Source organism: Procambarus clarkii, chromosome 13 (genome assembly GCF_040958095.1).
Source record: "Procambarus clarkii isolate CNS0578487 chromosome 13, FALCON_Pclarkii_2.0, whole genome shotgun sequence".
Classification (NCBI taxonomy): Eukaryota; Metazoa; Arthropoda; class Malacostraca; order Decapoda; family Cambaridae; genus Procambarus; species Procambarus clarkii.
The window spans coordinates 35,097,061-35,111,952 of record NC_091162.1 but is presented as its reverse complement, the minus strand read 5'-3'; the positions used below and the strand labels follow the sequence as shown (position 1 = coordinate 35,111,952).

At 45.3% G+C, this 14,892-nt stretch overlaps 1 protein-coding gene across 1 annotated transcript in view; it reads right to left on the bottom strand.

The window, feature by feature from the left end:
• LOC123757281 (peroxisomal acyl-coenzyme A oxidase 3) overlaps window positions 1–7,991 on the bottom strand; it is a 249,864-nt gene extending 241,873 nt beyond the window's left edge. The window contains exons 1-3 of the mRNA XM_045740829.2: window positions 7,872–7,991; window positions 2,144–2,304; window positions 1,783–1,905 (exon numbers count right to left, since the gene is read on the bottom strand). Of these exons, the coding sequence (XP_045596785.2) occupies window positions 1,783–1,905; window positions 2,144–2,304; window positions 7,872–7,983 (396 nt within the window). The 5' untranslated portion in view covers window positions 7,984–7,991. The remainder of the gene's footprint in view (window positions 1–1,782; window positions 1,906–2,143; window positions 2,305–7,871) is intronic.
• Between the last annotated feature and the right edge of the window lie 6,901 nt (window positions 7,992–14,892).

Here is a 14,892-nt window from a genome sequence, read left to right as displayed (position 1 = left end):
ATATATATATATATATATATATATATATATATATATATATATATATATATATATATATATATATATATATATATATATATATATATATATATATATATATAACTGCTATTATTTAGCCATGATAGTATTACAGAAGAGCCTGAGTGTGATAATGACTGTATACAATGTTCAAATATCAGTGAATCAATGCTGTTCACGATGTTCACAGCGCTAGCCACAGCACCACAGCATTATTTCGTCTATCTAAGAATCTTCAAACAACTTCATATGTTACTTTACAAAATAGACCTGTGATCAATTATTCATTTACAGAATTTAGTGACCAGGATTGTGATAATAGCAAAATTGTGGTGATAATTAGTGCTGTGCTCAGTATTGTGGGAGGAGGAAGTTTGGTGAGGGAGGGAGGGAATCAAGGTAGCCTCATTGTGTGTGGCAGCCACTCTTGTTTTGCTCACCATACTAGCTTAGTGGTTCGCTATGGTGAACACATATGTACATGTGTATATACAATGTATGTACATACCCATGTTCATATGTGCATAGTAAAGTGGGAGGAGCCATTTTGGTGAGGGAGGTGGCGTCGTAATCATAGTGTCGTCTGCTGGCTGCTGTGTGACTTCTCATGCTGTGTATGGTGGCCACTGTGTTGCTTGGACAATCCCAGCTTACTTGCACAGTTATGGTGAATAAAACATCTAGATATGTATACATAACGTATGTAAATAGTGTAATAAAAACAATAACAGTATGGTGGGAGGAGGAGAAATGTTGGCGAGTAAGGTGTAAGGAGTAATCTAGGTGTTAAAGGAGTGAGGGAGGGCTGGCTGGTACCTTGATACCTGCTTGATAACTGCTTGATGGGGTTCTGGGAGTTCTTCTACTCCCCAAGCCCGGCCCGAGGCCTGGCTTGACTTGTGAGAGTTTGGTCCACCAGGCTGTTGCTTGGAGCGGCCCGCAGGCCCACATACCCACCACAGCACAGCTGGGTTTGGCAGCTCACACTCACGGAGTTCTGAGTGTGTTGATGGTGACTGTATATGGTGTGTGGTAGTGTATAGTGTGTAAATATATTGTAAATATACATAAATGAACATTTAACATTGGATATATGAGCAATATATGTTGAGACATTTGAGACACATATAATACAGTGTCTTGGGACAATACAGATGTTCTACTACCATAATATTGTGTACGTGTTCATTATATATAGGATTGGCAAGAAAAAAAAGCAAGTATATTTGGATATGTACGGAAAAAAATGAAAAATAAATATTTGTGGCAATTCGCGTATGTTTGAGCTGGCGGGCGACTGGCTTCGGGAGTCTACGTCACGGGCGACCACCAAATCGTGACATCACACGCCATTTTCCAGACCCCATTGAGGCCAAAGTAATTACAATTTTGATTTTTTTTACATATCTGATCAGGGAAGGGAATTTAACATTTTAAAAAACAAAAAGAATTTTTTCCCGAGAATTTATTTCCTGTGCAAAGGGGGGTACCGTATTTGGAAGGTGAGCAGCACAGTGGTTAAAGCTGAAATATAGATCCAGTGTCATTTATAAACACCTCAAACACGAGAGTAACCACACAGGGCTGGAACCATATTTTTAAATTGGAGGGACTATTGAGATGGTTGGCAACATGGAGAAACTGGGGAGCCTTCCCAGAAAAATTATAGCCTACATATATATAAAAATTATATACTACAACAATAACTTTGTTAAGCAAAAACATAAAATATAAAATTGGTCTGTAAAATTCGAGATAACTTACAACTCTGCCTTTGTTAGCAGCATCAATCATCTCCATACGAAACTTTACAAACATCTCATGGAAAGTTTTATTGAAGTTATCCAGTGCGTACGTTGCTGCTATAAATGGGAATAATCTCCATTGCTGAGGAAAAAAATAAGAACATTCATAAATTATATAGCACTTTTTGGCTACATTTCCTATAAGATTAATACAGTAAATGATTTATATACAATAACACCAGTTTCAGAAATTTTAATACAACCAAGTGACCTTAAAAATTTATTTAAAATTTTTTCACTTCCTAAGATATATTTTATTTTAACAATGAAATAACAGTTATAAAAATAAAATAATGCAAGTGCAACATTAGCACAAGTACCTGCAGTGGATATTCAATAACAGGAAGCTCCTCTTCTCCTGGACCAAACTGCTTACGAACAGCAGAGTAGCGGACAGCAATGGTAAGGGCTTTCTTCAAATGTACAACCCCAAATCCTATGATTGCTATGCGGCCTTCTGACAGGTTACCAAGGGATGCTCCTAAAGATTGTGAAAAACACATATTTAAAATAAATCTTTAATAACTTGCATAACCCTTAACTCCTAAAGTATAATTAGGGGTATATACATGCATGGTTTCCAATACACTGTACAAACATTTTTAACCACTTAACTGCGCCAACCGAGTATTCTTGGTCGGCAGGAAACTGCGCCAACCGAGAAAACTTTTATTTTTTATTTTTCGGTACCAGTTCTAAATACTAGTTGGTTGTGTACTAGTTGGTTGTGTACTAAATGAACTCTTAGGACCGCTAGTGAGAGAAGAAAGATAATGCTCTGTCTGTGAAATTCAAACCTTATTGTTGCTAGAACATAAGGGTCATAATATTGGTGAAGCAAGGCGCAATAAGGACCTAACACAAAGGTCAGATGCAAGTGATACAGCACCTACGAGGACGATACAGCGAGCGTATCCAGTTGTAGCTCTGAGCGTCACCCTTGCAATCCTATGCTATCTCCAATTTATTTAGATGATACATAGATGTATCGTTTTCTGCGTTCATTGATGATGCATCTGACACAAGTAGGATAGATGAACAGTGTTAGTGGCTTCCATGGTGGTGTTTTCCATAGATATTTTCATGAATACCTGAATCTCTTCCTAACTGACGGACACTCTTTGAGGCAAGCTGAATCTCTTTCTGACTGACGGACCCTCTTTGAGGCAAGCTGAATCTCTTCCTGTGTGGGATCATACAAAGCAATCTTTGAAAATTACAGGAAAAATTTGAAATTTTTCGTCTATTTAGAAGTTTACCTGTCACCCCTCCAATATGTTCCAGTTTCCAGAACAACCTCTTATGAGGAACTCTGTCGAAAACCTTTTTCAGGTCCAGAGAGATGCAGTCAACCCAACCATATCTTTCCTGTAAAATCTCTGTACAGTAGCTCGATCATAAAAACTGAGTAAGTTCGTTACACAGGATCTTCCAGATCGAAAATCATACTGTGCCTGATATTATATCGATTTTCTCCAGGAATTCTACCCATTTAGTTTTAATTATTTTTACCAATATTTTGACTATTACACTTGTCAATGATACAGGTCTATAATTAAGGGGGTCTTCCCTGCTTCCACTTTTGCAGATTGGAACTATGTTAGCCTTTTTCCACACATCAGCTACAACTCCTGTACACAGGGATGCCTGAAAAATCAGTTGAAGTGGAATGCTGAGCTTAGGTGCACACTCTCTCAGAACCCATGGTGAAACTCTATCTGGACCAACTTCTTTGTTCTTACTTAGCTCCTTGTGTATTTTTTCCACTTCGTCTCTAGACACCTCTATGTGCTCTATGTTGTTCTCTGGAATTCTTATTGTGTCTGGTTCCCTGAAGATTTCATTTTGTACAAACACACTTTGGAACTTTTCGTCTAAAGTTTCACACATTTCCTTTTCATTTTCCGTGAATCTATTTCCAATTTTCAGCCTCTGAATATTATCCTTTACCTGCAATTTGTTGTTTATGAATTGATAGAATAGACCTGGTTCTGTTTTACATTTGTCTGCAATCTCTTTTTCAAAATTTCTTTCTGCCTCTCTCCTCACTGCCGTGTAGTTGTTTCTCGCATCTTTGTATCGCTGGTATGTTTGGGGGTTTGGCCTCTTCCTGTATTGATTCCATTTTTGTGTCTTTTGGTCTCTTGCCCTCTCGCAATTTCTGTTGAACCAATCCTGTTTCCTAGTTCTGCATCTCTGTTTTGGTATAATTTTTTTTTGTGCCTTTATCGTATATTTCGCAAATCTTGACATACATCTCATTCACTTCCTTGCCTAGCAACAAGTCTGTCCAATTACACTGACTAAAAAAATTCTAAGGTGGCCATAATGTCCTCTCCTGAAGTCAGGTTTTTCAACTGCTTCAACCTCCTTATTTTCTTCCAGATTATAATGCATTGCATACTTTATTCACAAAAAGACATGATCACTCTAACCCAAGGGAGGAAGGTACTGAATGTCAAATATTTCTTCCTCCTTCCTGGTAAATATCAAATCTAGCATGGAGGGAACGTCCCCTTCCCTCATCCTCGTAGCTTGTTTAACGTGTTGATACAAGAATGTTTCCAGGTTAAGGTCTACAAATCTACAGGTCCAAAAATCTTCTGTTTTAGCTTCATATGTTTTCTAGTCTATGGATTTCAAGTTGAAGTCGCCGACTTTCAACAGTCGTGATCTATCGTTATCCGTTCTCGCTATAATCTCTCTCGTTATTGTTATAACACCTTCTCGTTTACTATCTAGCTCCACCTTTGACCATGTGCTGCTTGGTGGTGGACTATATGCATTTATGATCATTAGTTTATCATCCTCATGGCAGATCTCTAGTGCTATTATGTCAACTTCTTGTGGATTGGCAGTCATTATTTCCTTCACCTTTAGGTGTTCTTTCACCAGCACAGCAACGCCACCGCCTTTCCTAATTTTTCTGTCCCGTCTCCAAATTGAGTAGCCCCTTGGGAATATGACCTCGTTAAAAATAACATCTTCAAGTTTTGTCTCCGTGAGTGCAACAATGTCTGGTGTCTGCAGCTGTATTACATCACTTAACTCCAGTAACTTTGATCTTACTCCATCTATGTTGGTGTATACAATCTTCAGGAACTTGTTCCCCCTCTCCTTATTCTTCACTCCCCCTCTCTCTATTGATTTTGTTGGTTTGTTTTTATGTACCACTTTACTGGTCTGCCTACCCCTATCACTTTGTAGCAAAAAGAATTGATTGCTTCATTCCTGCTCTCATATAAACGTTTTGCCTCGGCACGGTTCAGTTTCAGCTTCTCTCTATAAACCCTGTGTTGAGTTGAGGTGAGGTGAACCCAGTGTATCCGCGACCGTTTAAATCTTGCGTAGTACTCCAATACATCATATGATGGGATGTGCAATTTATAGCTAGTCTTTCAACCCATCATATGATGTGTTGTGTAACTTAAGGGTTAAACTAAACTAAATAAAATCAAAAATATACTGTAATATGATAGATATATGCTATTTGAGAAATTATTCAAGTTACTGGTGGCTCACACGTCCAGAGCAAGTGGACAGGTCTAATCCGTGTGCACACTACACCATGCTTGTTTTGTTCGATTTCGTCACCATAGTTCAGTGACTTACGGCTTCAAAATATTAAAATTAATAAATAGGTTTTAAAATAAGTATTTTTATAGCTCTTATTATCGTAATAATGTTGCTAAACTAAATATATAACCCAAAAATATATAATTTGATGTTAATCCAATATTTGAGAGAAATTTATGTTACTGGAAATCGAACACAACACCATGCTTCTTTGTTCGATTTCGTCACCACAGTTCAGTGACCTACGGCTTTGAAATAATGAAATTATTAAATCAGTTCTAAAATAAGTATTTTTTATTGATACCGACGGGTATCATCCCCGAGGGATTCGCAAACCACGTAGTTCTCTGTACTTGGTGGAAGTTCCATGGGCCATGCTTGTGTGGTGCTAGGGTGTTTGACAAATAGCTGATGGTCATCTACTCTGAGTCCAAGCCATCATCTCCCTCTCTCCCTTTTGTTGTTATTTATCTTATATTCCCCTCCAGAAAAAGAATTCTCTTTTGCCAAGACACCTTTGGGAATAAGCTAAGGCCCCTTGGGCTAGAGCCCTTTCAGATATATTGTATTGAATGTAATTAAATTAAAAAAAATTATGTGCCCTCAGTATCTCCACATTCTTGTCCTGATTCCTTCTTCCCAATGCACCAGCTCAAGCAGCTTGAGGTCAGACACGTCCTAGCTAGTGTTGCTTCCAACAGCTTGTGGTCAGGCATGTCCTGGCTAGTGTTGCTTCCAACAGCTTGTGGTCAGACACGTCCTGGCTAGTGTTGCTTCCAACAGCTTGTGGTCAGGCATGTCCTGGCTAGTGTTGCTTCCAACAGCTTGTGGTCAGACACGTCCTGGCTAGTGTTGCTTCCAGCAGCTTGTGGTCAGGCATGTCCTGGCTAGTGTTGCTTCCAGCAGCTTGTGGTCAGACACGTCCTGGCTAGTGTTGCTTCCAGCAGCTTGTGGTCAGGCATGTCCTGGCTAGTGTTGCTTCCAGCAGCTTGTGGTCAGACACGTCCTGGCTAGTGTTGCTTCCAGCAGCTTGTGGTCAGACACGTCCTGGCTAGTGTTGCTTCCAGCAGCTTGTGGTCAGACACGTCCTGGCTAGTGTTGCTTCCAGCAGCTTGTGGTCAGACACGTCCTGGCTAGTGTTGCTTCCAGCAGCTTGTGGTCAGACACGTCCTGGCTAGTGTTGCTTCCAGCAGCTTGTGGTCAGACACGTCCTTGCTAGTGTTGCTTCCAGCAGCTTTTGGTCAGGCAAGTCCTGGCTAGTGTTGCTTCCAGCAGCTTGTGGTCAGGCATGTCCTGGCTAGTGTTGCTTCCAGCAGCTTTTGGTCAGGCAAGTCCTGGCTAGTGTTGCTTCCAGCAGCTTGTGGTCAGGCATGTCCTGGCTAGTGTTGCTTCCAGCAGCTTTTGGTCAGGCATGTCCTGGCTAGTGTTGCTTCCAGCAGCTTTTGGTCAGGCATGTCCTGGCTAGTGTTGCTTCCAGCAGCTTGTGGTCAGGCATGTCCTGGCTAGTGTTGCTTCCAGCAGCTTGTGGTCAGGCATGTCCTGGCTAGTGTTGCTTCCAGCAGCTTGTGGTCAGGCATGTCCTGGCTAGTGTTGCTTCCAGCAGCTTGTGGTCAGGCATGTCCTGGCTAGTGTTGCTTCCAGCAGCTTGTGGTCAGGCATGTCCTGGCTAGTGTTGCTTCCAGCAGCTTGTGGTCAGGCATGTCCTGGCTAGTGTTGCTTCCAGCAGCTTGTGGTCAGGCATGTACTGGATAGTGTTGCTTCCAGCAGCTTGTGGTCAGGCATGTCCTGGCTAGTGTTGCTTCCAGCAGCTAGTGGTCAGGCATGTCCTGGCTAGTGTTGCTTCCAGCAGCTTGTGGTCAGGCATGTCCTGGCTAGTGTTGCTTCCAGCAGCTTGTGGTCAGGCATGTCCTGGCTAGTGTTGCTTCCAGCAGCTTGTGGTCAGGCATGTCCTGGCTAGTGTTGCTTCCAGCAGCTTGTGGTCAGGCATGTACTGGATAGTGTTGCTTCCAGCAGCTTGTGGTCAGGCATGTCCTGGCTAGTGTTGCTTCCAGCAGCTAGTGGTCAGGCATGTCCTGGCTAGTGTTGCTTGCCTGGATCATTTAGCTTGTTTGTCTTTAATTTCTTCCTTTCTTCAGGCAGCAATTTGTTTGTTCCACCTATTTTTATAGCAGGGGTTTCTTGGTTTTGGCTTTATCTATGGTACCCAGCTCAGCTCACTTTATAGTGAGCTATATTCTAGTTCTGGCATATGGAAAGAGAGCATGAAATTTCAGATACCTGATGCACTTCTCAAGGCTTAGTTTCACTAGAATGCAAGCTATGGGAAGGTACTGCCTAGAAGTAACAGAAATTAACAAAATTAAATCCGGCTTGTGGAAATCTGCAAGGAATCGAAAACAAAATAGTCTAGGTTTCTGAGGTTTCAAAAAATATATAAATGTATATTTATATAATCTCTCAAAATATACTTACCAAATCTCTTGCTGGGATCTTTGTATGGTGTCTTGTAAATGCCCTCTGGAGATACATCTCCAGTACGATTCAGAAGATTCTCTCGAGGGATGGCATAGTGGTCAAACATCATTATCCTAATAAGAGTTAAACAAATATGAAGAATGAACAATTTATTGTAAAAAAAAGAAAAAAATGAAAAAAAAAACCAGCGCTGAATGTAATGAAACGCCATTTTCTGGGTGAGACCCGGAGGCTCCTCGGAGCTATTTGGGCTGATATGCTAATGTCTGACTTTGGCATCAGTCATGTGTATGGAGTTCTGTGGGCCTACCTACCTGAAAAAAGAGGAAGAGATGCAGATTGGAATGGGAATGTCGTTCCCTCTATAGGCGAAGAAAACGAATTGCAGAACAACTTGAGAATTGCACCCTATCTCAAGAACGGCGAAGAAGGTTAGGTAGAGAAATAGAAACAATTGAACTCAAGCTACAAGAATCATACAAAACCCAGGAGAGGCAAAGAGAGCAAAAGGCCATCAGTGAAATAGAGAGAAATACGAAATATTTTTTCTCCTATGCAAAATCAAGATAAAAAACCACATCGGGCCCCTGCGAAAGGGAGATGGAACTTTCACCGATGACAACAAAGAAATGAGCGAGTTACTGAGGAAGCAGTAAGACTGTTTATCAATAAGCCACTAAACACACTAAAGATTGATAATCCAAATGAATTTTTCATGGATATGATACCAACATCAAATCATAAATCAGACGTCACCCTATTCCCATTGGATTTTGAAGTAGTCATAAACAGTATGCCTATGCACTCTGCACCAGGCCCGGATTCTTGGAACTCCATATTTATCAAGAACTGTAAAAACCACTATCGCAGGCCCTTCACATTCTTTGGAGACAAAGCCTAGATACTGACGTTATCCCTCACATACTAAAAACAGCAGAGATAGCACCACTCCACAAAGGAGGAAATAAGGCAGAGGCAAAAAATTACAGACCGATAGCACTAACATCGCACATCATAAAAAATTTTGAGAGAGCTAAGAAGTAAGATCACATAAAACATGGTATCACAGCATCTCCATAACCCCGGACAACATGGTTTCAGAACAGGGTGCTCTTGCCTGTCACAGTTGCTGGACCACTATGACATGGCATTAGATGCTATGGAAGACAAACAAAATGCTGATGTAATTTACACAGATTTCGCAAAAGCTTTTGATAAATGTGACCATGGCGTTATTGCACATAAAATGCGTTCAAAGGGAATTACCGGAAAAATAGGCAGATGGATCTACAATTTCCTGACCAACAGAACCCAATGTGTAATAGTCAACAAAATAAAATCCAGCCCATCAACCGTGAAGAGCTCAGTCCCCCAGGGTACTGTGCTTGCTCCAGTACTTTTTCTCATTCTCATATCGGACGTAGACAAGAACACAATCTATAGCACTGTATCATCCACTGCAGATGACACTAGGATCTTCATGAGAGTAGGCAACATAGAGGACACAGCAAACCTTCAATCAGATGTAAATCAGGTCTTTCTATGAGCTACAGAAAATAATATGGTGTTAAATGAAGATAAGTTCCAGCTCATGCACTATGGAAAAAATTAAACTATAAAAACAGAAACCACGTACAAAACTCAGGCAAATCATAACATGGAACGAAAAGGCAATGTAAAGGATCTGGTTGTACTCATCATATCGGAAGACCTTACCTTTAAAGAACACAATAAAGTAGCCATCACAACTGCAAGAAAATGGCAGGTTGGATAACAAGAACTTTTCACACTAGAGATGCGGTACCGATGATGATACTTTTCAAAATGCTACTGCTCTCTAGAGTGGAGTACTGCTGCACAATGACAACCGTCTTTCAAAGCTAGAGAAATTGCTGACCTGGAGAGCGTGCAGAGATCCTTTACTGCTAGAATCCACTCAGTAAAACATCTAAACTACTGGGACCAACTAGAGAACCTAAATCTGTATTCCCTTGAGCGCAGGCGGGAGAGATACATAATCTATACGTGGAAAATAATAGAGGGGCTGGTCCCAAACCTGCACACAGAAATAACATCACATGAGACCAGAAGGCATCTCAGGATGTGCAAAATACCCCCATTGAAAAGTAGAGGTGCAACAGGTACTCTGAGGGAGAACTCTATCAACATCAGAGGCCCAAGACTGTTCAACACGCTTCCACTACACATAAGGGGGCCTAACTGGCCGACCCCTCACAGTGTTCAAGAGAGAACTTGACAAACACCTCTAAAGGATACCTGATCAACCAGGCTGTGACTCATATGTCAGGCTGCAAGCAGCCATGTCCAACAGCCAAATGGTTGCTGGAGTCCAGCAACCAGGAGGCCTGGTCGATGACCGAGCAATGGGGACGCTAAGCCCCGGAAGCACCTCAAGGTAACCTCAAGGTAAGGGACCCCAAGCCAGAACCTCACCCCCCTCAGAAGAGGCACGGGGAGCAATGGCCTATAGAAATCCAGGTGTGGTTGGAAGCATTCTATGGCTGCCATTGACTGAGTCAGGCACCCAGAAAGATAAGCGTCCCAAAACAAACCTTTATTCTGGTGAAAATTGCTACATAAAGCCGAACAAGTGGATTGAACTCTCCAAACAAAAACGAGCAAACTAGTATGACGTCACACTTTGCCGCGCCACTGCCTGCGCAGCTCCCCCCTCCCAGGGAGGGGGAAGGGGGAGCCCCACTCCCCCGCGCCAGCAATCCACTTCTCAGTTCTGAGGCTGGACATCAAAACACGTGAAAAACTGCCAACCGGGGGGAGGGAGTATGTTGCTGCAGAGCCTCCGGGCCTCACCCAGAAAATGGTGTTTCATTACATTCAATGCTGGTTTTCTGGGGGGGAACCCCAGAAAACTCCATGGAGGGGGCTACACGGAGCTACCTACCCAAAGATGAAAACAAGAGGGACCTAACCCGGGAGGTGGAAGTCGCACACACCCCAACACGAACCGGAGACAAAACCGCAACCACCAATCCAAGGCCACACAGGCCCGACCAGGCCCAGGAACATCAACGAAGGAACGCAGAGCCAACCATCGAATGATGTGGGGCACGGAGACAGGTCCTGACAGCAGGCTGGCAGGACCAAACTAACCGGCGAACAATCCGAGAGACTCACATCCTGGAACAGGGAAGAAGGAAACCCGGAACAATCCAAAGCATGACCCCGGCCATGGCAGCCGCAGCACGCCAAGCATGGCGAAGTGCCGCAACCGAACAACACATGATGCACCCCCCAACCAGACAAACCAAGCATCAAACAACCCAAGGACCCCATCCGGAAAGCAGCCGAGCTAGTTGTCACCTGAAAAGGAGACAGCTGCAAGTGCATAAACCTATCAGGAGAACCAAAAGAGCCGAAATCCATGAGCCGGAGGAGGGCATGAAGTACTCCGACCAGACCCCCAGAGACCAATGCCAACAAAAAACCAGCATTGAATGTAATGAAACACCATTTTCTGGGTGAGTCCCGGAGGCTCCCCAGATCTTACCAGGCTGATATGCTAATGTCAGACTTTGGCATCAGCCATGTGTGCGGAGTTCTTATGGGCCTACCAGGGACCACGAGCCAGAACCTAGCTCCCTCAGAGGCAAGGGGAGCAATGGCCCATAGAAACCCCCGTGTGGTTGGAAGCATTCTGTCTGCCATCGACCGGGTTAGGCACCCACAAAGGTAGGCGTCCCAAAACAAACCCCTATTCTGGTGAAAATTGCAACTAAAAACCGAAGAGTGGATAGAACTCCCCAAACAAAAATGAGTAAACTAATATGACGTCACCCATCATCGCGCCGCTGTCTGCGCAGCTCCCCCCTCCCTGGGAGGGGGAAGGGGTAGCTCCAGATCTACCACGCCGGCGATCCACACCCCAGTTCTGAGGCTGGATGTCAAAACATGTGAAAAACTGCCGACCGGAAGGAGGGACAGAATCCGGGGAGCCTCCGGGACTCACCCAGAAAGTGGAGTTCCATTACATTCAATGCTGGTTTTCTGGGGGGAGCCCCTACGGCTCCCCAGAGCTAACTACCCACAGAGGAAAAGAATAGGGACTGACCCGGGAGGCGGTCATCGCACACTACTCAACCCGAAGTCGAGACAGCAGGCTGCATCCGCTGACCCAAAGTGACACAGGCCCAACTGGGCCCAGGAACGTGTACAAGGTAACGAACAGCCAAGGACCCTGTTCGACCGCCAAATTTCCCGTGCCCAAACGTCCTCCCAGGACACAGTACCAAAGACGGCGGCAAGAACTGCGAAATTGCGGACGTCATGGGCATGGAGATAGACCGCAGGCTGGAGAGCCCTAATCGGACAAAAACAAAATGCACCCCCGGCCCAACCAACCAAGCATCAACAACCCAAGGATCCCTCCAGAAAGCAGCAGTCTCATTCTCCGCCAGAAAAGAAGGAGAAGGCAGCAGACGACCAAACCGATCACTCCGACCAAAGGAGCAGAAAACCCCTGCGCAGGAGGAGAGCATGAAGCTCACATACCCGACCCCCAAAGGCTAATGCCAACCGGAAAAGAGCCATTGAAAAACAAATCGGAACTGAAGGGGCCACAAGAAAACGAGAAGAAAAGAGCACTCTGTCCAATGACCAGGACGGCTCAAGCGGCGCAAGAACAGGCCGGAGGTGAAAGAAGCATGAGACAGCTTACGAACGGCACAGATGAAAGTCCGAAAGCAAGCCGAAGCGGCTCCACCAGCGCCGCATAAAACGAATCGACAGTATGTGGCAAGTCGACGGTCCCCAACCTCCAGCAGAAAAGCCAAGCCGACGCCAACAAATACAGCCACTGAAGAAGGGACAGAAGGAAAAGGAAGGACTGCTAAAACACCCCATACTGCTGCCAAGAAGCACACAGGTGGGACACCAACAACGAAGCCACCTGACCACGAACGGACGCGAGATACCTGAGGCAGAACGTAATCAGCCCTGCCAAGGGTCATCCAAGCCTAGGAAGAGGCAGAGCCGCAGGAAGATCTCAGGTGCGACCACCAAGGAAGCAGAGCCGGAAGCCCACGCCGGCAAGAAGGAGATGGAACGTCTGCCGAACAGAAAACTCCCCAACGCGAGCAAGCTCGCCAAGGGATCGAAAACCACGGGAACAACGTGAGACACCAGAGAAGGGACATTGCAAGAAAAAAAAAACAGGCAGGGCAAGCCAGGAAAACAGGAAACCAAACCTGGCAACAAGAAGGCCAAAAGGTACAAACAAAACACAACAGTGTGAAGGAGGAAATGATAAAAAGACTAGCAGAAACGCCCCAGCACCAGCAGCCAGGAACAAGAGTGAAGCAGGAAGACGAGAGGAATGCATAAGGAAAGGAAGTGGCGGAGGCCAACCCCACACCCAGCGTCCAGTTCAGAGAAGAACCCAGTAGGCTCCGGAACTGGAACAGAAAGTGAATGATAGGGAAGGGGCGAGACGAAGAGCCCAAGCTCATCCCCAGCCAGCACAACTTGGCGAGGACAACGAGGCTAGGACAGAGAATCCAAGGAACATGGAATAACCAGGCCTGGCACAGCAAAACCGGCAAGGAAGGAGGGCCCCAGAAAAATCAAGGGAACAAAAAATTCAAACAAGGAAGGCGCCAGGAGCATGGAAAGGCCGAACAAAACGGCACAACCATACCCCCACACGCAGTCGCAGTATCAAAACCGCAGCTAAACGTCACCACACTCCCAGAGGAAGTGACTGGGTAGATTAAGATAAACTGTAACACGAGTGGCACACAATAAGGGGACAGGTGGAAACCACGTACCCAACCGAGCCACAGGGACGTTAGAAGAAACGTGTACAGTGTGACAGGTAACCGATGGAACACATTAGGCAGCCCTCACCTGGGCTGCCCTCATACACAGCTCCAAGTGTAGAGACGAGAGAGCCCAGGAGTCACAGAATCCGCACGTTAGTCGAATGACAGGTGAGAGGCAGAACCAAAGAGCCAGAGCCCAACCCTGGAAGCACAATTAGGCGAGCACAATGAGGCGAGCACATAACACCCTCGACACAGGAAAACGTACCACTGAACAGGCACCTCCACCGCTGCACTGTGGAACAAGGTGGAGGCGGGGCCCCAAACTCAAGTATGGTTGGACAAGCATAGGAGAGGGGCAGGATGAGTACAGGCAGGAGCCGCCTCATATGGGCCAAGAGGCCTCCTGCAGTCACCTATGATCAGAGGAATGAATCGGGTGGTGAGAACAAGAGTTGCCACGTATGGGCCAATAGCCCTGCAGCAGGCACCTCGGTTTTTATGTTCCACGTTCTCAAGTACGTATGTACACCAATTCCAACTCCCAAAAACAAAAACAGCGTCAGGACAAAGGAGACGCCAGACCGCACCAACTCACCTGCAGAACATAGGCGCTAAAGGGCCATGACACAAGCCTATGAGAACGGACCTGCCAGAGGCGGCCAGGGAATCGTGCACCCGTAGCTAAGAAAACCGGGAGCATCGCCCGCAGCAGGCAGGCCAGAGCTGCTCATGCCGGAGAAGAGGAAGGGAGTGGCGAAGGAGGCTCCCCCCCACCCAAAAATGCAGGGAAAAACCCTGTGACCTCCCAACAGCGGCACCCCAGAACACCCCCAAGAGCAACGGGGCACGGACAGGAGAATGATAAGAGCAAGAGGCGAAGCCCCCGAGAGAAAATGGATGCAGAACACCAGCATGTGTGCACACCGCCCTGAACCAAAACAAACTCCCACGGCGCATGTGCAGGACACGAAAGAAAAGTAGCCCAACAGGTTAGGCTACACAGGTCCATCCTACTCTGTCCAACAGCAGAGCAGAAAAGTAAGCCAATGGGTCGGATCCCGAGTGATCCGTTGAAGAAACAGGCCAACTCATGGAAACAGAAGCCAACTTAGCCGGCCCATGTAAGGAAAACAACGAACCGAAACGGAACCCAAGCAGGCTACCAGTAGCCCAACATGGCGACAAAGAGCCCAACCGGCTACAAGTAGCCCAACCGG